The sequence below is a fragment of the Eleutherodactylus coqui genome, chromosome 7, assembly GCF_035609145.1.
Source record: "Eleutherodactylus coqui strain aEleCoq1 chromosome 7, aEleCoq1.hap1, whole genome shotgun sequence".
Taxonomy (NCBI): domain Eukaryota; kingdom Metazoa; phylum Chordata; class Amphibia; order Anura; family Eleutherodactylidae; genus Eleutherodactylus; species Eleutherodactylus coqui.
Genome location: NC_089843.1, coordinates 212,778,999 through 212,801,703, shown reverse-complemented (window position 1 = coordinate 212,801,703; position 22,705 = coordinate 212,778,999). Strand labels below are relative to the sequence as shown.

Sequence of the window (22,705 nt, the reverse complement as noted above, 5' to 3'; positions counted from 1 at the left end):
AATTGGCTCATTTTACAGTTCTAGAACGTGATAGCTTTTCACCTTAAAATGAAAGTATTAGACAATATTTCTTCATGATGGAGGTACAAATGAGATTGATGTTATAGGAGATGTAATAATTTTATATGTAAGATTCATAAAGTGCAGATTTATGCAAATTTTTTCAAGTTAGGCTGATTAGAATTGGACTGGACATGTGATGAAAAGAGATGAAAGTCATCCAACTAAGAGGATTTGTTTAACCACAGAAAAGGGGAAAGAGAAAAAATCCAAAGCTGAAATGGTTAGAGATGAGCGAGCACCCAAATGCTCGGGTCCGCGTTATTCGAGTCGAGCTTTTCGTGAAATTGAAGAGCTCTACTCGAGTAACGAACCCCATTGACTACAATGGGAGACTCGAGCATTTTTGTATGTGGGACGCCGGGTGCCGAGCTTTTTTTTTCCTCCTAGGTTCTCTCTCTCTCTCTCTCTGTCTCTCTCTCTCTCTCTGTCTCTGTCTCTGTCTCTCGCCAGCCAGCCAAAAAATTTGCCAATTACGCGCACTGCGTCGCGTTGGGGAGGGGCCAAAACAGGCTCGTCACAGCAGGGAGGAGCCAAAAACTGTGGTGGGGTCGAACACGGCTTGATGCTCGTTCAAGTAACGAGCACCATCGAGTATGCTAATGCTCGAACGAGCATCAAGCTCGGCAGAGTATGTTCGCTCAACTCTAGAAATGGTCTAAAAATCTGAAAGGATGTTGCATTTATTGGTTCTAGGATTGAAGGACTGTTTTGACATTGAGAGAGCAATGGCTAACAATTATTGAATTGGTGAAGGTTAAGCATACACCCTACCTCCAGTAGGAAATGAAGACTTCTGCAAACAGTCATGTGTCCCATAGTATAGGAAGAGTGAGATCTGGTGTATTAACCAGAAAACTGGTGAGTATTGAGCACCACATGGATTGTACTGGTTACCACATATTTTTTTGCTGCATGCCATACTAAAATATAGGGTGTAGTAGATACCGGACTTGTGCATTGTAAAGAAAAAAAACCAACCACTTCTTTGGTAATGTTAACCCCTTCCCGCTCCAGAACGTACCGGTACGTCCTGGGAGCCTGGTACTTCCCGCAACAGGACATACCGGTACGTCCTGGGGATAGCGCGAGATCACATAAGATCCCGCGCTATCCCGCAGCGGGAGCCGGCTGTCAGTCACAGCCGGCGTCCCGCTGCAACAGCGGGGGGACATCGGAGATGCGCCCCCCGCTGTTAACCCCTTCCCTGCCGCGATCTAAGTAGATCGCGGCAGGGAAAGAGTTCACAGAGGGATCGCGATCCCTCTGTGTCTCCGGCCGGCTCTCGCGATGTTATCGCGAGTGCCCGGCCTGTCACCATGGCAACAGGACGCCAGACACTGGCGTCCTGTATTGCCTATGCCTATGATCGCTGTATAGTAGCTCTGCCATGCCTGATGACAGCGATCATAGGCACAGTGCTGCAAGTCCCTCAGAGGGACTCAAATACTGTAAAAAAAAGAAAAGAAAAGTGTAAAAAAAAATGTTAAAAAACCCCTTTTTTTAATGCTTTTTCTAATATTCGCATAAAAAAAGGGAAAAAAATTAAAACCCTACATATTGGGTATTGACGCGTCCGTAACGACGTGTACAAAAAGTTCAACACGCTTTTTATTTTGTACGACAAAAAGCGTAAAAAAACCCGTTAAAAAACAGAGGCTAAATGCTAATTTGTAGCATTTTGCCGCACAAAAAATGCAATAAAAGTGATCAAAAAAGCCATACATTCCCCAAAATAATACCAATAAAAAATACAGCTCGTCTCGCAAAAAATAAGCCCTCATAAAGCTCCGTACATAGAAAAATAAAAAAGTTACAGGACTTTGAATGCAGCTATAGAGAAAAAAAAAGATTTCCAAAAAAAGGGTTTTATTGCAAAAAAGTGTAAAAAAACAAAAAAAAAAATTACAATTTTAGTATTGTTGTTACCGTACCGACCCGCAGAAAAAATTTGTCGTGTCATGAAGGGGTTAAGCCTGGGCGTTTTTGAATCATTTGGATCCATATTAATGCATCCAAGACATGAGCGTACATGGGCCGTTACTAGAGCCTTGTGTGGTGTCTGCACGGTCTTATGACCGTCTTGCGTAGCTTAAAACCCTAACGTCAGCAAACCTGAGATCCATAAAGATGACAAATTTAGGCTTGTCCCGACGGCTGAAAGCACGTAATATGGCAAAATAAACATACGCAAAGCCTGAATTCTAGAATATTTTCTGCATATTATCAAATATTTATTCTGGACTGATTTTTGTAAATCTTATCTGGGTTTCTTACTAATACAGCGCCTGTATGATTCACTTATTTGTGCAGCATATCAGGGACTAAAAGAATGACAGATGGTTGTGTATTGTCTCTGCAGGTAAGCGCACATTCACACCTGTGCCCAGGCCTCCGGCCCATTTCCAATGTTTGGCTCCATCCTTGGAGCTGAACAAAAACAATACCACAACCATCAGATCTGGCACAGAGCTTCTAACGCAGATGTGAAAGGAGCCTAATATATTAATAGCTGCGAAGTAAATCTCGGAAATGTCATTCATTCACCGGTAGAATGCTCGAGCGAGCATTGCCCTTAGCGAGTACCTGCCCGCTCGGGAGCAAAGATTCGACGGCAGGCGGGGAGCTGCGGGGGAGAGCGGGGAGGAACGGAGGGGAGATCTCTCTCTCCCTCTCTGCTCCCCCCTGCTGACTGCTGCAACTCACCTCTCACCCGCGCCGGCAGCTGAACCTTTTCTCCCGAGCGGGCAGATACTCGCTAAGGCCAATGCTCGATCGAGTAATTGTCCTTAGCGAGTATGCTCGCTCATCTCTAGTCACAATATTTGCAAACAAATTAGTTTTCAGGAGTTTATTTAGTGAAAGGTAATAGCCCATGTATTTAAATGGCTAAAGCTTGGCAAGACGGGCTACACTGCGGAATGACTGGATACATGGCTAACTGGCACAGGCACACTTTGAACCATCTAAAACACCAGTGCAATAGTATAACAGTGTATTTAGGGTAGGGCAGGAATACTTGAATTTTTGAAGTGCAACTTTCCAAAGTGTTATCAATTGACAGCTGTACTGCATGGGAATTCACAGTCTGGTCTGCTATTCAAAGTATTCCTTTGACGTTACCATTGCATGCTAAATGGGAAGACCCTGGGTAAGCGCTCTTTTATGCAAGACAACTTGTTGGGTGAAGATGCCTGACAGGTCGTCCGAGCCATAATCGTTCCTGTGGTTTTACACAGGAACCATCATAGCTAGGGAATAGAGGTGGAGTGTGCCGGGGATCGTTCCGGCCCGCATGCCTCCATTCACAATAAACAGGCAGTAGTTCATAATAGAACAACTGCCTGTTTACACGGGCCGAGCAGTAGTTCAGTTTTATGCGTGCATATACTGCATGACAAATGAGAAGCGGATAAATTCTTGTTTGGGGCGTGTTGGATGCGGGAATCTGAACCATTTATAAGCCCATGTAGAAGGGCCCTAAAACTGACATGAAAAGGGACTTGGATTGCAGTGAACTATAAACTTAACGGGGTTGTCCCGCGCCGAAACAGGTTTTTTTTTTTTCAAACCCCCCCCCCCCCCCCCCCATTCGGCGCGACACAACCCCGATGCAGGGGTTAAAAAAGAACACCGGACAGCGCTTACCTGAATCCCCGCGCTCCGGTGACTTCTTACTTACCCGGTGAAGATGGCCGCCGACATCTTCTCCCTCGGTGGACCGCAGGGCTTCTGTGCGGTCCATTGCCGATTCCAGCCTCCTGATTGGCTGGAATCGGCACGTGACAGGGCGGAGCTACACGGAGCCCCATTGAGAAAAGCAGAAGACCCGGACTGCGCAAGCGCGTCTCATCGGGAGATTAGACGCTGAAGTTAGACGGAGCCATGGAGACGGGGACGCCAGCAACGGAGCAGGTAAGTGAATAACTTCTGTATGGCTCATATTTAATGCACGATGTATATTACAAAGTGCATTAATATGGCCATACAGAAGTGTATAACCCCACTTGCTTTCGCGAGACAACCCCTTTAACATAACGTGAGATAAAAAGAAAAAAACCTCAGCGCTCGCACCGTAGAATAGGTGGAAATAGAATATACTGAAGGGACTTAAAGTTATATCACTTACTTCAGGGAGGCGCCTTTAGGGTAGGCGCCTCCTAATCCAAATAGGCGTATCAAATATGGTACCGATCAGCAATGATGAACAGGTTCCACGATTTTAATAAAACAAGATAAAATATATTTCAGTATATTCTATTTCCACCTATTCTACGGTGCGAGCGCTGAGGTTTTTTTCTTTTTATCTCATTTATATCTTCCTCCTTCATGCCATGATCGGAGTTTCCCTCTAGCCGCTCTCTCTTATGAGATTGTTTACAGCACCTAGGAATACTCGTCTTCACCTGGCAATCAAGACCACTCACCTACTACACTTTTCAGTATCCTTCTAGTGAGCGCCACATCCTTACTCATCACCTTTAACATAACGTGGTATTATAAACAAAACGACCCAAACCAGCTGAGAATCCTAAAAATTACATGACAAATCATGGAGGTGGGGTGATCACTGGGGGGATACACTGCGGGTTGATTTAGTTATTAGTTATGAGTTATATCTCAGTTCTTATACGGTATATTAAGATTTTGGATGTTTAGGGCTGGGGGGGGGGGTAAGGGAAAAAATTAAAAAATGGAAGATGTATATATGAGTTTGATAATAATCTACACACCGAAATGACTAAGGTGGATAACTAACGTTGATGGCTAGAGGGCGGAAACGCCTCTGTAATAGGAATGTGTGGTCATAATTTTGTGTAACAAGTACAGTCTACTCGTGTATCTTTTTCTTGAAATGGCAATTAAAAAAGTAGTTAAAAAATACAGACTATGTGGTGAGAAAGCGGAAGGGAGCAAAAAGGGGAAGATGTAAAAACGTACAATAAATGATCGTGTTACATCTCATTTCCCTATGCTGATTGCATCATTGTGTTTTTTTCCTTTTATGTATGAATACGCACTGTAGCATGATGATTTATACTTTGTTTTTACATCCCCCTCAAAACCTGTATCTATTGCTGGCTGCTAACTAAATAAAAGAGAAGTTGGATATTTCGCCCTATTGTCTCATGAATTTTGCTGGAGAGTTGTGCAAACATACGAGTGTTCTATACTTAAATACTAGTAATTATTATGAAATTATTAAGTACCATTGTTTCTGGGGGCGCAACGTGCAATCATCCCCTGGTCATGTGACCCCAGACTGCTTCCACACAGGTGACTGATAACATGACGGTTACATCATAACATGTCCTGTAAGCACATGTCCGCTGTAGATGTTAGTTAGTATAACATCCGCTACAAACCCCTGCGGCCTCAGTTGCTATGGAATGCTAACACCTAGCCGGACAACAGCCATGTGCTTACAGGACCTGTGAGGACTTCAGTCATGTGCTCATGGGTGGATCATGTATCTCACTCACATGACAGACCTTTGCTGACGTCACCATCATGTGATTAGGTAATGTAACCCACTTTTGCTGCACCCCATATCATCCGGAGTGAGTGATTTACATGCCTCGCCTGTAATTAGATGACGGTGACGTCATCACAGGTCCTTCATCTGGAGGTCATCCCGAGTGAATGGGTTATGCATCCCCAACAAACCCCCGTGGCCTCAGTTGCTGTAGAATAGAACCTGTAAGGACATCACTGTCATGTGATCAGGGGCGGAGCATGTAACTCACGGACGGACAAGTGGTCGTTAGTAGTTTGATTTTTAAAATTTTCCATTTCAGTTGCTCCTTAGCATCAGATTACAAACTGCTATTTAAATAGTATAACAGTTTGTTATATTGCACTGGGATGCAACTGTCAAAACTTAAAGGTCATGTGCAAAACTGCAGCAAAACTGAAATTACTGTAAAAAGAGGCAAAGGGCACAAAAGTCATTATTTTATATCCGCTACTGATTCAATTGGTTTTCCGTTGTAAATACTAACTAGATCATTAACAAATTGAAAACTTTTGCTCATTTGCCCTTTTGTTGCCTGCAGGCTTAGTAAAGCTGTCAGGCGATCCTCTTTAAAGATACCCGACACCTGATTTTTTTTTGTCCTGTAATCATTTAGCAAGAACCTTGGTTTGAAAGAAGTCCAACAAAGTATTTGCTGCATTATGGAAGAGCACGCTCGCTGTGTTCCTCTGCATGTGCAGCTGAACAGAGTACATTGTCAATATGTCATTCTTCAAGTAATTGGCAGCTAATTTCCTTGTGTGTTAGAAAAATACACATTCCCCTAGGGAAGAAAAGACGACGAGGTCACATGATATTTTGGAGAGCATCCAGGAATATCAGGGAAACAAAAGTAGTTATAACAAGAGATAAACAAGCCAAAACCGTTTAACAAGGCTGCAGAGAAGTGCTTCTGACAGAAAGGCTAAGAGAATTCACACCATTAACACTGATTGCTTGTGTGTTCCAAGCCAGCCGGGGGCAATCGTTTCAGAAAGTCTAAAGTTTGCAAAAACTAAGCAAAATCAGCCAAAGTAAAGAATCTAATTTGGTCATAAGTAATTCACATTTAAAGGAACACTCTCTTGTGTATAGAACATTGCATTATTCTACTTGACTATTAAAAACTTTTTTTTCTCATTCTAATGTGTCTTCACTAGAGATGAGCGAGCGTACTCGGAAAAGCACTACTCGCTGGAGTAATTGGCTTTATCCGAGTATCGCTGTGCTCGGGGCTAAAGATTCGGGTGCCGGCACGGAGTGGGGAGCTGCAGGGGAGAGCGGGGAGGAACGGAGGGGAGATCTTTCTCTCCCTCTCTCCCGCCCGCTCTCCCCTGCTCCCCGCTGCGACTCACCTGTCAGCCGCAGCGGCACCCGAATCTTCAGGGACGAGCACAGCGATACTCGGATAAAGCAAATTACTCGAGCGAGTAGTGCTTATCCAAGTACGCTCGCTCATCTCTAGTCTTCACTTAATGACGGTGTTACTACTAGAGATGAGCGAACGTACTCGGTAAGGGCGATTTCGCAATCGAGCACCGCGATTTTCGAGCACTTCACTACTCAGGTGAAAAGTACTCGGGTGCGCCGGGGGGGCGGGGAGAGGCGTGGCGGCGTGGGGGGTAGCAGCGGGGAACAGGGGGGAGCCCTCTCTCTCTCCCTCTCCCCCCCACTCCCCGCTGCAACCCCCCGTGCCGCCACGGCGACTCCTGAATTTTTTCGCCCGAGTACGGAAGTACTCGAAAATCGCGGTATTCGGGCGAAAAAGGGGCGTGGCCGAGCACGTTCGCTCATCTCTAGTTACTACTGGAGGTGAGCGAGTACCCTCGTTTAAGGGTGATGCTCGAGCGAGCATCGGTCTTCTCGAGTAACTGATTACTCGTCTGAGCACCATGCGGGGGGGAGCAGGAGGAAGAGTGACAGATATCTATCTCTCTCTCTACTCCCCGCTCACCCCCGCCGCCCCCTCTGCATGGTGCTCGGGTGAGTAATCAGTTACTCGAGAAGACCGATGCTCGCTCATCTCTGGTTACTACGGTAGATGTTGCTCATAGGAGAAGAATATCCATTGAGTTCAGCTAGGTTGGTTTTATATGGGAAACGAGTCAACTGAACGATACGTTCAGTCGAAGATCACTTCCACGTATTTGTGTTTTTGGGAACCATCGAGCCTTAACTGCAAGGACGAAATGTCCAAAAAAAGATGAGAGGCAATTGGCATTCGTTGGAAGGGACACACACAAGAAGCGCACAGTTGGTGGCCAATAGATGCAGAATAACTGTCGCTTACATTCGCTCTGTCGAGGGACTAAGCGGGCAATAGTTGTTCCATGTAAAGTCACACTTATAAATCTTAAGGGACCTGGAACATACCATTCTTTTCAACCGTAGAAAAACCTGATGTGTGTATTTTTGGGGTCAGAGTCAGTATTTTTTATTTATTTTTTTAAATCTCAGCAAATTGTAGGTTTTGCAGGTTTTTTTTTTGCTGGTTTTGCAAAAGTTTCCTTATAGGAAAATAAAAAATGGCGATAGAAAATAGCAGTAAAACTCACATGTGATAGATTTGGTGAATTAAAAAAAAAAAAGCCACCCAAGAAACGCTTCCCAAAAATACATGTAGCAGTAAAAATTCACGCGCTTTTTTAAAAATGTGTTTTTAGAGGCAAAAACTACCAAACATACTGTGTGTGAAAGAAGTCCGTTGTTTTGGACAAGGTCACTGTTCCGGTTTACTCTAGTTTTTACATATGACCGCTAAATTGCATTGTAGCCTCCTAACATATTTTTGTTATAGGAGTTATCTGGCTTCTAAAAATGTATGGCCCATGCTTCTCGCTGTGTTGTCCCAGGACCTCCCGATAATAAGCTAATGGAATAGAGTAACTGCTATGGCCTGTTCAATAGGTTTCTGGCTTGGCTAGGGAGAGACCTAAATACGTGGGTCAGGAAGGGTATTGTTTCACCTTAAGGTGAGTGAGGAGACTTATAAGGCCATTCATGCTCCCTTTGGGAAATGTACAAATTGGGAAGATGGAACAATAGCACCACATTGACACCTATTGGAAGGCAACATTACTGCAACTCAATGTCAGACTCTTTAGACAAGCCAAGCCTTATAACAATGACTGGGAATTGAAAACCAAGCCAGAATACCATACATAGACGCCTGATGAGGGGTGTTTGCCCCTCATCAGTGTGCAGTAGGTTTATGGCTTGGCTAGTGAGAGGTCTATGATGTTGGCCGGGAAGGGTATTGCTTCTTCTTGAGGAGAGCATCTAGAAGACCTTCACACTCACAATTAGTGTTAAGCGAATTTTGAAACGTTCAGTTCGGCTAGTGCGCCGAAATTCGGTGTTATTCATTGCAGCTGTTCTCAGTCCTGTATCGCGGTCTCAGTGGGACAATGCTGCTGTACATAGAACGACCGCTACAAATAGCACTGCAATCTGAGTACAAAGAGGACTGTAATCGTATATAAACATTAAAGAAGCCACGGAGCTTGTACAAGTGTCATGGCCCCTTCAATCAGCTGATGGGAGGTGGTCCCAGGCAGAGGATTCCCACTGACCAGATATTACTATCCTCCATGATGCTGTTAGAGACTTGAAAATGGGCTCATAAAACAAGTACTGGTAAAAAAAAATAAAAAAAATTAAGGGGTCCTTCCACGTGTCTGCGTTTATGAATTATTACAACTGTATGTGATCTTGGACAAAAGCAGACAATGCTAAGTACATACCTTAATTAACCATCTCAATGCCTTAGCGTACATACAATTAACAGTATAATTTCTCAGCATATTGAGGTCCTGAGTACCCAAGTGAAAAGAAGTCAATAATCAATGCTTCTTGCATTCACTGGATTGGAAGGTTTGTTCAGATTTATCAGATCTCGGGCTAAATTAATTATAATTTAAGATAGGGAAAAACAAGAAACGTGAAAAGAATACGGGTCAGTTGCTGTCTGGGACATAAACTTCCGACATTAATTATCAATACAGTGTATCATCTACACACATGGGGGCAGGTGTATCAGGGTATCTTACTCCCCACCAAACTCAACAAACCATTTCTGTTTGAGCAGAGTTGGAGCCAAGCAAAGATTTAGTTTGCTGCTCCAGCCCTGTTCTTGAATACACTAGCCAAGGCAAGAGTTTGTTGTCGGCATGCCACTCTGGGCCTTAACACTTGGGGCATTCACTCCAAAGGAAGATCCTTATTTGCATTCAACAGGACAAACACTCCATGCTATCAAGCTCGAATCACTAGGGAGTGGTTGGAGGAATTCCACAATGGGTTTTCCACACTGCCTTGGTCCCCAAACTCACTAGACTGTAACCCCATTGAACATGTTTGGGATATGCTGGGAAGGGCTGTGAGATCTGCTCCGAATTTCCCTCAAAATGTACACCAACTGATGGAGGTGCTGTATGGAACAAGTTAAGTATGGAAGATGTTCTCCAACATTTGAAAGTCGCGATCAACCAAAAAAGGAGATCAACTCGTTATTGAGTAGGCGTTCCTAATGCAGATCGTTCAGGGTATGCTTCCATGGATGTTTTTTCATGAGGCAGCTGCCCATTGGTTTTACATTTTTTCCCATATAATCTAGGCGTCGCTCACTAATCTGTCTTGAATTTTGACTTGTTACTTTATAGTGTAGCTTAACTGCTCTGTGGTCTTCATGACCCTGTGCTATTTCTCATTCTGCATGTTACTGAGAAGTGCAAACAGCTGCAGCTAGTCTTAGATCCCTGGATTGTGCGCCAGATATGTGTATTATTCCAAAGCATTCGACATCAAAGAAATCTAAGTCAACATTTAGGTCTCTTCGGCTTGAGAAAAGAAATTGAGGATTAAATGCTTCATGCAGTGGAAAATCACCATTTTTTTAGTAATGGGGACTTGATCGTGAAATTGTGCGTATCAGCCTTTGAAGAATTCATCTAAGTGATACAATTGCTTTATTTTCCCTCTGGATGGGGGCAAACAATTGTAGGTAATTACTTTAAATATTTCTTGAAAGTAATGGTATGGAATAATAAAGGTTTGGCTAAAAGTCCTATAAATGCAAAAAATGGTCAGCACTGAGGTTCAGTGGTTAGCATCGTGAGGTCACATCTGACCACGTGCCACATCTTGGTGGTATAGTTTGTTTACATGGGTTTTTCTCTGGCTACTCTGATTTAATGCTTCCATACTGTAAAAACATAAAGCATTAGGTTAACTGACTTTGCATAAACATTGTCCGAGCATGTGTGTTTGGGATAGGGAGTTCGATCATAATATAAGCAACTCATTTATCACTGCCACTGGATACAAAATCCCTGTCGTTAACCAATATACACTATGAACGCACAAGGCAGAAGAAAATGAGAAAATGTAACTTTTATTAGATAGGCTAAAATCACAACAATGGAAATACCCCCCCCCCCACACACACACACACACAGAAAAAAACAAAAAAAACCCTCTAAATAACAGAGGATAAATATGACAACTACCTGGGGAGGCTAATGGTGGCTTCACGTCTGCATCAGAACCTCTAGCTGGAGGTTCCATCACATATGAGACTGAAAATACGGGAAGAGAAAGTGCTTCTTGCAGTACTTTTTCTTCTGTCCAAAAGCTGGACGTAAAGCGGGCATACCCCATTAAAGTCAATGGGGTCCACCGGCGGAGTTTGGTTCCATCCAAAGATTGAACCGTTTGACTGTGGGGATTCCCCTTTCCTACTCCTAGTGTGCTGGATTATGGTTTCTCCAGCAGGCTTCGGGGTATTTCTGTAGCTTCCAAATTGTATAGTGTGCACACTTCATCGAGCAGATCAGACACAAGCTATCAGTCTCATATCCAAAATAGCTCTCTGGTCAGAAACACCCAGACAGCCCCTTTTATTGTAAAGCATACAATGGGCGTGCAACAGGTTACATCAGTAACATATAGGATTCTCATTTGTCGGATCATATAGAATCCCCCCTCCTTCCTGCCCACCTTCTCTCAAGTCCAATGTATAAGCAAGTCTTTGTCTTACAAACATGTGCTCGAACCTGAAACTGAAAGTAGATATCTCTTTGTTGAAGAAGATTCTGTGTGGGGCGATGGGGAAGGACTGGGAAAACACTCAATATGAACACAAGCAATGACATATAACACTGTGATTTAACTCTTTCCTTATGCAGCAGAGTTCCACATTAGGCTGAAGTCACAAAACACACATAATACGTCTAGTTTAGTACAAATCGATAGACATTTTATACTAACTAATCATCATGTCTATCACACCAGAACGGAGCAGGAAACCGAAATCCCCAGCACAGATGTGAAACTACCCTTACACAGACCATAGTAAACAAGGTGCACAGGGAATCAATAATGACCACCCAAAAATGTTAAACAGAGATTATTTAGACTAAGTTTGGGAGGAATCTGTTATAACCCTTTTTTTCTATGGCTAGACGGGGTACTCACCAGTTAGAGCGGCCAGTCAGGTGTGTCATGATAAAGTTCCACCAGTGCTGTAGTTAGCTTTTTGTCAAGTGTGGGGTTTTGTTCATTTCTCTGTGGATTCTACTGGTTTATCTTTACATTGGTGTGATCATGGCCCCCTGAGGAACCCGTTGGGGAAATGTGTCCGATGAGTTGATACTGTCTCAGTGTTGGGGGGGTTTGAAAGCATTGTGCTCATGTACAGATGGTAATTTGGATTATTTATGTTTGCCCTATAGCTATGATATTGAATGCTCATTAAGTATTCTTTTGGGGTTTTTGCTTTTGTCTGGTCGCTGCTCCCTCGTGCCCTCACCGCCGGTCCTGTCACATGGGCTGCTGCCGTGTGGCGCGGGGGAGCCACAGTCCTCGTCACTTCCCCTGGCCGCCGGGCTCCTCCTCGCCGCCAGGTTGCTAGGGACGCGGTGGGTGTTGCCCCGCTAGGCGTCCTTGGTACCATGGCTACTCGGCTTGTGTCTGCTTTTCTGCCTCCTGCAGGGCTGGGGGCGGGTTCCCCAGTGCTGCTGGGTGCTCTCAGCTGCTTTCAGACTCCCCGCCCCAATCAGCTGCTGGGGCGGGAGCTCTGACAGCATTTAAACCTGCTTGTGTCTGCATTCCAGTGCCAGTGTCAGTTTGGTCTTCCTGCTACACCAGCGTACTTCTTGTTGTGACTTCTGACTTTTGACTCCCAGTTTTTGGACCTGACGTTGCCTTTTAGCCTGACCCTCTTGTACCGCGTACCCTCTTGTTGCCGACCCGGATAGTCTGACTCTCCTTGCTGTTGTTTGTTCTAGTGTCTGTCTGTTTGTAAGTCCTGGTGTTCCCCTTCCCTAGTGAGTGTAGGGACCGTCGCCCAGTTGTCGCCCTGGGGCTTAGCCCAGGGGGGCAAGTAGGTAGGGACAGGGGTTGCGGGTATTTTCAGGGACCTCCAGTTTCCCGGACCCTGAGTCCTGACAGCATCAATGTCACAAATGGGAGTAGAGGAGAGATGGGGGGGACCCCGATTAATTCTGCCTCTAGCACCGATTTGTCACGGATTGACTATTCTGAATGCTCTCACCGCTGTGAACACTTGTCACGGCAGACCCTCGAACACTTGTCACAGTAGGTTGGAACCCAGACTGATGAATTACTAACATAATCTTTGGAGTTATGGTTCATTTTAAAACTAACAAGGTTTGACTAATAAATTGCAGATTTATTTAAAAAAAGACTAGCAGTGCTAAATATCTATACGCATACAAAAACATACAGTAAACTGTTACAGTGGAGATGAGTTTTACAGGTATACACAACAGACAGTACTTAAAATAAAACGAGGAAATAAATATACCAGATTTGTGATGTTCGGCCCAAGGTTCTGATTGTGCGGAGTCACTGGAACAAATGGTAAAGTCTTTACACCGTAACATATCTCCATAGGTCTGACAACTGGGTCTCTCTGAGGCCCTAGTTTTTTAAAGTTTCCCCATAACACATCTGCTGGAGCCACAGCGTCTGTGAGAGGCCAGCTCCTAGGTAAATGATTTTTCTTAGACTTCATTAACAAGTAAATGGTCACACAATTTGGTATCCTCATGCCAATTCTAAACTAAACAGACAAGTGGAGCCAGGAGGGCAAGAAGAATGGAAGGGGCATTTTCACTCTTGTCCAGGGAGATGTCAGACAATTGCCTTTCTAAATGTGAATATTCAAAAGGCAGGAGGGGGGGGGGGGTGCTGAGAAACTTATAACTGCATTCTAACTACTCAAGGCCTGAGTGAGATATCCCATTGGTACAGAAATGGATGACCCATGCAGTCAAAATGGCGGACGCCCCAACACTCTCTATATCACAATGTTTTGCTTTACCTACAATATTTACATCTGTGCATTGTACCTGGGTTTTCATTATATGAGGCCACGCTCACACGAAAGCGTGGTAAAACACTGCGCGTAAAACGCACCAGTTTACCACAGAGTATTGCCCCGTATTGCAGCCTTTTTTTTTTTTACCTGCGCATGACAGTGAATCTTGCACAAGCTTCCTGGTCTCATTTTTTGAAAAAAAAAAATCCCTCTCCATACGCAATCTCGTGACAAACGCCACAAATATGCAATGTATTTGCAACCGCTTCCTAAACAGTACCTTGGAGTGTATGCGCGTGTGATACGTACCAAGATGGTGCATGCCGAGCAACTAATAAGCGTGCAAAAAAATTGCAGGTGTCAGTGGCCCAATACAAATCATTGGGCTATTGGCATCGCGTATTGCGCACACTAAGACAATACACCCGTGTGAGACCGGACTTATTATTGCTTATCTCTTCTATGTCCTATGTGCATTATAGTATTTACTAGACAATCAGAATATGCATACAACGCACAAATAGTAGCAAGCTTTACACTCGTGTCTAAACTGTGTCACTGTGAAAGTAGATAGCAGAAGGACGTATCACATTGGAGCTCCGGGCTTCAGCTTCTTTCTACTGCAACTTGTCCAACTCTCATTCTAAGCTGCACTATTAATCTTCACCTCCAGCAGCTTCTGGGCTCACATTACAATGTACAATAACTTCAAGGCTAACGTCAGTTCTCTGTCACTGTACCTGCTGTATTGCTAAGTAAGAGGAATCGCTGCTTCCCTCATCTACATTTTGTACTGTCCAGAAGTGAAAAGCATTGAGCGCACTAAGATGACTATATTGATTTATTCTTTGCAGGGACTTTTCTCCGTCTTATACAGCCAGTTTTCTTTAGCCAGAATTTAGTTCAGCTGCCCTAACATACAGCAGACTAGAAACTATGAGCTTTTTTGATATTTCAACACACTAGAACAGTGGTGGCGAACCTATGGCACACGTGCCAGAGGCGGCACGCAGAGCCCTCCCTGCTGGCATGCGCCGCTGTCGGCCACTCACCACGTTAATTAATACTGGCAGGGGCCGCGGCTCCCCTGCCGGCATTCACTCAGCAGTGCTGCTAGCGGCACTGATCCCAGCACACACTGTGACGTCAGTGTGCAGCCGGGATCCTCCTCCCCTCCCCCTTCCCTGACGTCTCCTACTTGGTCCCGTGAGAGCAGGAAAGGAGGTGTCCGGCAGCACACTGACATCACAGTGTGTGCCTGGGATCAGCGCCAGCAGCAGCCCGGAGCAGAGGAGCAGTGGCACTTCCACGAAGAGGGTGCTATTACCGTTGGGGCCGCTATGGGGGGGGGGTCACTATTACTACTTGGGTATGTTTACACGTGGCAGAAATGCTGCAGAATGTCCTCAGCGGAAATTTCCGTGGAGAATTCCACATCATTTCCGCATCCAAAAGCAGTCAAAATCTGCACCTGGTCTATTTTGAAACAGCCTTGTCCTTTAAGAATGCCCCCTGACATGTTGGCACTTTGCAATAAATAAGTAGGTTTTGGAATGCAGTTTGGGCACTCGGTCTCTAAAAGGTTCGCCATCACTGCACTAGAATAACATGCTGATGTAAAAATATGTCCTGAAAGAAGGATACATTGTTGCTATTAATAGATCAAAAACAACTGATGTTGCAAATCTGAATGCATAATTAAAGGGGTTGTCTGGGATTATTTTCTTTCTGGAAACCGATACTCCAATCCAGTGTTTCTAAAACTCCAATCCCCACGAACCCCCAACAGGTCATGATTTGAGGATATCCTATAGAGAGAACGCCTGTGGCAATGTCTGAGGCACCAACGATAATTACATCACTGAGGGAAAACCTGAACTGTTGGGGAGTTATGAGGATTGGAGTTTGGGAAATACTGATCTAATTCATGGGCTGTGTAACTCCTGTCAGCCCCATAGACTGCAATGATGGTGTGCTGCAATACCCAACACAACCCATGGACAAGTGGGTACTTGGAAAGAAAATCAACTTATTCCACAGCGCTTTCAGGTAATTATTATTTATTACCCCCCACCAAGCTGGGTTCTCATTTTACCGACCTCGGAAGGATGGAAGGCTGAGTCAACCTCGAGCCGGCTACCTGAATTACGCGGGGATCGAACTTGCAACCTTCAGGTCGTAGGCAAGAGCTTACACTCCGCACCACACTGGGTTTTATTGTCTTGGCTGCCTTGTTTTGCTTTTGGGTACATTTTTACAAAGTATTGTTCTATCTTCAGTCCAGAAAACCAAAATTTGATGCTTATGGTATTTTAAGACAGATCTGTGGTGGAACCTTTTGACCGGATGTTCCAACGTAGATGTGAAAATACCCTAAGCTTTTGAGAAGTCACCATAGTCAGTCCTGGTTTTTAATGAAATAGGAACTCAAAGAGAATCTGTCACTAATAAAAACAGCCCTAAACTACTATAATGTGTTGAGAGCTGAAGTGATGCAAATTCTAGAAATATTATTAGCATCTCTGAACTCTCTTTCACTGCTTTGTAGTAAACCTCCAAACAGCCTGTTCTCAGTTTAATAATGAACTGGCAGTCTGCTGAATTTATTCTTTTAGCTTAGGTCTTCGGGTATAGTGGTTTCAGGCACTAGGCTGGAGCCTCAGGTGTAGTGGCCACAGATCCGGAGAGTAGTTAAGAACAAGCCAGAAGTTAGCAACACGGGGTCTTGGTTTACAGCAAAAATGGATGAGGCGGGTAGCGTAGTCAGAGAGAAAGCCAGAAGTCAGCAAAGGGAGGTCTCAGTTTGCAGCAAAAATGGATAAGGTGGGCAGCGTAGTCAGAGAGGAAGCCAGAAGTCAGCAATAAGAGGTCTCGGTTTGCAGCACAAATGGATGAGGCGGGTAGCATAGTCAGAGAGGAAGCCAGAAGTCAGCACCAGGAGGTTTCTGTTTGTAATGCAAATGGATAAGGCCGGTCGCCTAGTTGGAGAGGAAGCCAAAAGTCAGTATTATGAGGTCTTGCGGAAATAGCCGAGGAGCAGGCAACGTGAAGCCTAATCAAACAGTGCTGTGAAGATTACAGGTACACTGGCAGGGTCAGGCTTTTATAATGATCCTAATCAGGGACAGAGGCGCGTTAGAACCAGGAGGCAGGAACTAAATAACCGTGATCATGGAACAAGGCTGATAAAAAAAAAAAAAGTATTGTCCACAGACAATAGTCAGTAGCAAGAGCCACTGGCTGGAGAGCAGGAGGTCCCCGGTTCGATTCCTGCCACCGGGGAATACATTACAATAATTACATCTTTGGAATTTGTGTCTCCTTAGCTATCCACACTTTTTATAATATTTCAGGGCCATTTTTCATGGTGGCAGACTTTCTTTCAGAAGAATTTATGATCTAGATAAAATTATATATGCTGTATGTTTTTACTCTATATTTCTAGTCATGCATAGCAAGTAGGGCTGGCAGCTGCGGGTCCTTCACCGCTTTAGACTGGAGTATGTTTCATTTTAGTTGCTGCTTGTATAATCAGATCTAATTCTCACCTTGATCTACTCCTAACGTCTTTAATTGTAAACATATTTTGAGAGTTATTGTACACAACATAAAGCTTTAGAGCCAGAGGGCCTCGGGGAGACATGTTCGCGAAATTAGGTGGAACCTTAATATAACAACTTTATAAAGCTGCCGTTAGTTGCATGTTAATATGCACTACTGTCTTATATTACTACGTCTCCCCAGGCGGCGGCACTCTATTCGACCCCAAGTCTATTGCCATTCGCAGAACCCCCACGTAGACCTTAATAACGATTTACATTTACAATGTATATAACCTGTGATAACAGTTTATTCTATCCGACGCAGCGATTGCTGTCAATGTTCCCCGAGTGACTCTGAGCGCAACGTTCAGTGGCAGGATGATTTGTGGCTCAGATTTATAATCTTCGCAAAGCCATTTATTGTCTTGTAAGGCGGGAAGGTAATTGAAATGTAAACCAAAGATGGCAACATGTGCATACAGTGAAGAGTATAATGCATGTACAGTACGGTCATGGATTCCACATTCTGCTCCTCTCTAGTACTGTACATGGTGACATGATAAAGTGTTGTGGCTTTCAGGTTGAAGATTATGAATTGAATCCATTAATCTAAGCCGACGCTCGAATGAGATATGCCGTGTTGCATGTGTTGTTTATCTCATCTCGCTATGGTGGGCTTACGGCTTTATAATAATTCAAACGTACAATGGAAATGCAGAATTTGCTCATCTGTATTTTACAGGATACAGTTCTCTTTCTTATAGACAAGTGTTACGTTCATGGATGGGTTAGTAGGCTGGTTGCACTCAGACGTTACCACATTACCCGTCTCTGCCAAGGTGATACCACAGCTTGTAATGGCAAAAATAGGGAACTGTTTAATATAAGGAATGGATTTTGAAATACACAAGCAAAACCTTAAAGGGGTTATCCAACATATTTGAATTAGTGGCTTATCTTCAAGATGGGTCATCAATATCTGATTGTGGGGGTCCGTCGCTGGTCAACTGAGTGAAGAGGCAGCGGCGCTGTGTAAAATGTAAAGAATGCAATGATTTTGAAATATAACCGAATTTTATTCACAATAGAGCATACATCAGAAGGGGAAAATGAAGAGATTTTTAAATTACAGTATATACTCCTGTATTAGCCGACCCGAGTATAAGCCGAGTCAGTAGTAGAGATGAGCGATCGAGCATTGTCCTTAGCGAGTATCTCCCCACTCGGAAGAAAAGGTTCGGCTGCCGGCGCGGGTGACAGGTGAGTTGCGGCAGTGAGCAGGGGGAAGCGGGGGGAAGAGAGGGAGAGAGAGATCTCCCCTCCGTTCCTCCCCGCTCTCCCCCGCCGCTCCCCTTCCCCCGCTGGCAGCTGAATCTTTGCTCCCAAACGGGCAGGTACTCGCTAAGGGCAATGCTCGATCGAGCAATTGCCCTTAGTGAGTATGCTCGCTCATCTTTAGTCAGTAGGTTTTACCACAGAAAACTGGTAAAACTTATTGACTCGAGTATATACTAGGTAAAAAGAACCCGCAATACTCACCTCCCAGCCAACGTCTGTGTTCCCGGCGCGATGGTCTCCCGAGTGGTGCGGAAAACTGCTTCAGACTTCTCCCCGCTGTCATCGCCCTGGCTCGGTTTTGAATCCCCTCGCCGTCAGTGCTGTGTGAGGAAGCGCTGTAATTGGATCGAGTGCCAGCCAATCATAGCTGGCGCTCGATCATTCATAGCCATTTGGTGAATGACATCATTGAATGGCCGTGATTGGCTGGCACTTAATCCAATCACAGTGCTTCCTCACACAGCGCTGACTGCGCAGGTGCATCTAATACATGAAGAGGCGCATGCAAGTTTCGACCTGGTGTACTTTTCTGGTACACTTTATGCCTATTTTTGACGTAAATTCTACAAAAATGCATGGAGTGTATGCATGCACAATATGTGCCAGGATAGGACATGCTGCAATCTTGATTGCGTGCATATTTCACACGTGTGGGCCGCAACTTGGGAGCCTATGGCAGATTGGTGCACGGCATTATACCGTAACTATACGTTCGTGTAGCCCTAACTCATATGATGACACTCCATATTGCCAAATATCTTCTGAATGCTCATTTATAGTCACTAACAGTTTGTCTAGTACTGCTAAAAGGGATCTGTTGTACTTCTAGGGGCAGCGTCACCTCTGTCCCTAGGATAGCTCTCCATAGGATGTGTTTAGTATTGCAGTTCAGCTCCATTTACTTGAATGGGAATGAGTTGCAATACCAGACACAACCCAACCCAAAGATGTGGCGCTGTTCCTGGAGAAACAGTAGAGCCTTTTTTCTAGCCCTGGACAAAACCTTTAAATCCCTCCAAATGGAAGCGGAATATAACAATGTATCATGATTTATTTCCAATTTGTACGTGAAGCATTGCTCATTTACTGCACATTGATGCTACAGAACGCTCAATATACATAAAGCATTCGAGCCTCAAAGTTTATCGATCTCGAGGTAAAATATGTGGTTCGGGTTGCAGCAGGGCTGAAGGCAGAAGCTTCACTTGAAATAATGCCTCTATCATTCTAGCCTTTCCTGGCAGGAATCCATTGTTCATTATTACAGGCTTACAGCAAGGAATCCTGGGAGCCTTTAGGCAGGATTACAGTGCAGGACGGGGACCTGGTATTTATATCACACAGCAGCACTGCTTATTTTTAAGACTGCATTTCATTATTCCGCAGGTGCAGATCTATCATATTCCTATTAATCAGGGCATACGTATCTATTTGTGTAAGGAGAATGTATGGAAACTGGATTATATGACATTAGGAGAATGGGCCCACTTTTTACCAGGAACAGCGCCTCTCTTGTGGATGGGCCAGGTCTGGTACTGCAGCTCATCCTCATTTATTTGAAAGGAAATGAAGTACAATACCAGAGGCAGCCTGTTGAAAAGAGTGGCGCTGTTTCTGGGTGGAAAGAAGCAGAACCTTTTATTCAAATCTAGTACAAATAATGTATGATCAACATTGCTAAACAAATGGATGTTGGACCACCAAATTTACTGTAATTTCACCTGTAAAAGACACGCCGTTGTACTACTTTTTTTTCCCGACTGTGCGACATACAACCATCCAATGGGAATAGACCAGCCTCTGGACGTAACCGAACAGGTCCGGACAGACCCATTAGCTATAATGGGGTTCGGCCGCTCTCCGCCCAGCTGACCGGCTTTTGCAACACTTTATCTTCTGGTATTTTGAGCGGAACCCATGATGGAACCTCCAGCCGAAGGTTCTGACGCCGATGTGAAACCTGCATGATACATTGTTGTGTTTCCACAAATGCAAACATCTGTGTACGATCTTGTCGCTATTTGCAGGGGACATTTATAAGAGACTTGCTTGAATGCCTGAGATATATCCAATGTACATGCTAAACCGTAACCGCATGCCTCCTCTTACAGAACAGTACCGAATGGAAGCCCGAATCCTGCCAAGACTGCGCCTGTCATGACAATATAGTGGTGTGTGAGAAGACCCCCTGCAGAGACCCGCAATGTGACTTTACAAAGGTACATAGTGTTTGTATGAAGGGCTGTAGAATACGACGGCTCTACATGAAGCAAGATTAGTATTGTTGAAGCCAAACTTAGTTCCTCTATTTTGAGCTTTCTTCGTTCTGCATTGATTGTTAGCAGGTGATCGAGGTCCATAAGTGGCATTAATAAACATTTATATTACTGCTTCCAGTCACCTCCCAACCGCACATAAACTCAGTGAGGTGACGGGGAGCCGGGGGTGTATTTTCTTTCTGTATTTCCTCTCTCTCTATATCGCACTGTCACCTGGTGAAGTCTATGCGCCGCACCAAAATCTGACTCTTTGTGCGCTCTTCCATCGACTTGACTTCAGTGGGTGACATTGCGGGACTGGGAGAGCGGGTGAGTATAACAAATACATCCCCCGGCTCCCCGTCACCATCCCAAACACCACCATAACTAAGTTTATAGTGCTGTTAGAAGGTGTCAAATTCCCTCTAAGGCCCCCTGTCCACGGACATGTATTCGCCGGCGGTTTAGCATTGCTATGGAAAGCGCCGGCCCCTGTCCACGAGCGGAGAATCATTGCGATTCCTCGCTCACGGCGGGCAATTTGCAGCATGCTGCGAATTACCCCGATTCTCCGCGGCCAGCCTATCTATCAGATAGGGTTGACCGGCGGAGATTCGGCAGCAAATCCTGCTCCCGGGCGGTGGATCTGCCACGGTACATCGCAACGTCCGTGGACGGGGCCTTCAGGGGATTTCCGGGACATTGGAAAAAAAAAAGTTAAAAGGGCTTAAAAGGAATAGAAGTTGAATACTCACTTATCCCAGCAGCTCCCCATCCAGCGCTGCAGCCCTACGCCCATCACATGGAACCTGGAAAGCAATGGACGGCCATGTACCATACATTGTGCACGTGACTGCTCAGCCACAAACAAATTACCGCTGAAGCCTATGAATGGCTGAGCGGTCACGTGTTACAATGAATGGCACGTGACCGCCCGCTGCTTCTTCCCTATTCCGTGCGGCAGGCACCAGCAGAACTAGATGGCGAGATACCGGGATAGGTGAGTACTCAGTTATGTCCCAGAAACCCCCTTTAATAGACAACTGATTAGGAGGTAGCCCCCCAGGAATGGTGATATGTTACTGTATATCAGTGTTGGACAGAGCAGTTCAGGGCCCTGGGATAGGTATCGTCACCTTCTGATTAGGAAAATCCATCACCAAGGAGGAATTTTATGGGCCCTATGAGATCTGGTGGCATTATGGACCCAACACACACCTAGCCTCTGCGATACTCCAAAATATATAACAAGACCACCCCGGATGCTATTGTACGCTCTGTATACGATTGCTTCATTGCAGTATCCATATACCTATAATACGAGAAGGGTTGATGTGTTTCATAGACTTGCTCTGGGCCAATAACATTATGCAGCTAATGTTCGATGTCATCACGGCTCCACAAGACCCATTTCTAGCACTGCTGTTCTCTCTCATTGCCGAGGACAGTTTGACTCCCCCCATGGCATAAGAACCCAGGTGCAACCGAAAGTACTGCAAGTGAAGGCACGGCTGGGTATATCAGATGAATGCAGTCAGAATGAGCCTCATAATTTACCCGTTCGCAGATAATGTATCCGAACAGGATCTTCTGTTTACGGGTTACTTCACATCGTTCCTGTTTTAGTGCATTTAGAGTTCAGTAATTCATT

General features: G+C 44.8%; 1 protein-coding gene across 3 annotated transcripts in view; it reads left to right on the top strand.

The window, feature by feature from the left end:
• The window catches only part of FRAS1 (Fraser extracellular matrix complex subunit 1), a 489,520-nt gene that overhangs the window by 165,874 nt on the left and 300,941 nt on the right, over positions 1–22,705 (top strand). For all 3 annotated transcript variants that reach the window (XM_066574335.1, XM_066574336.1, XM_066574334.1), the window contains one exon: positions 20,908–21,015. In XM_066574335.1, coding sequence (XP_066430432.1) covers positions 20,908–21,015 — 108 coding nt within the window. The remainder of the gene's footprint in view (positions 1–20,907; positions 21,016–22,705) is intronic.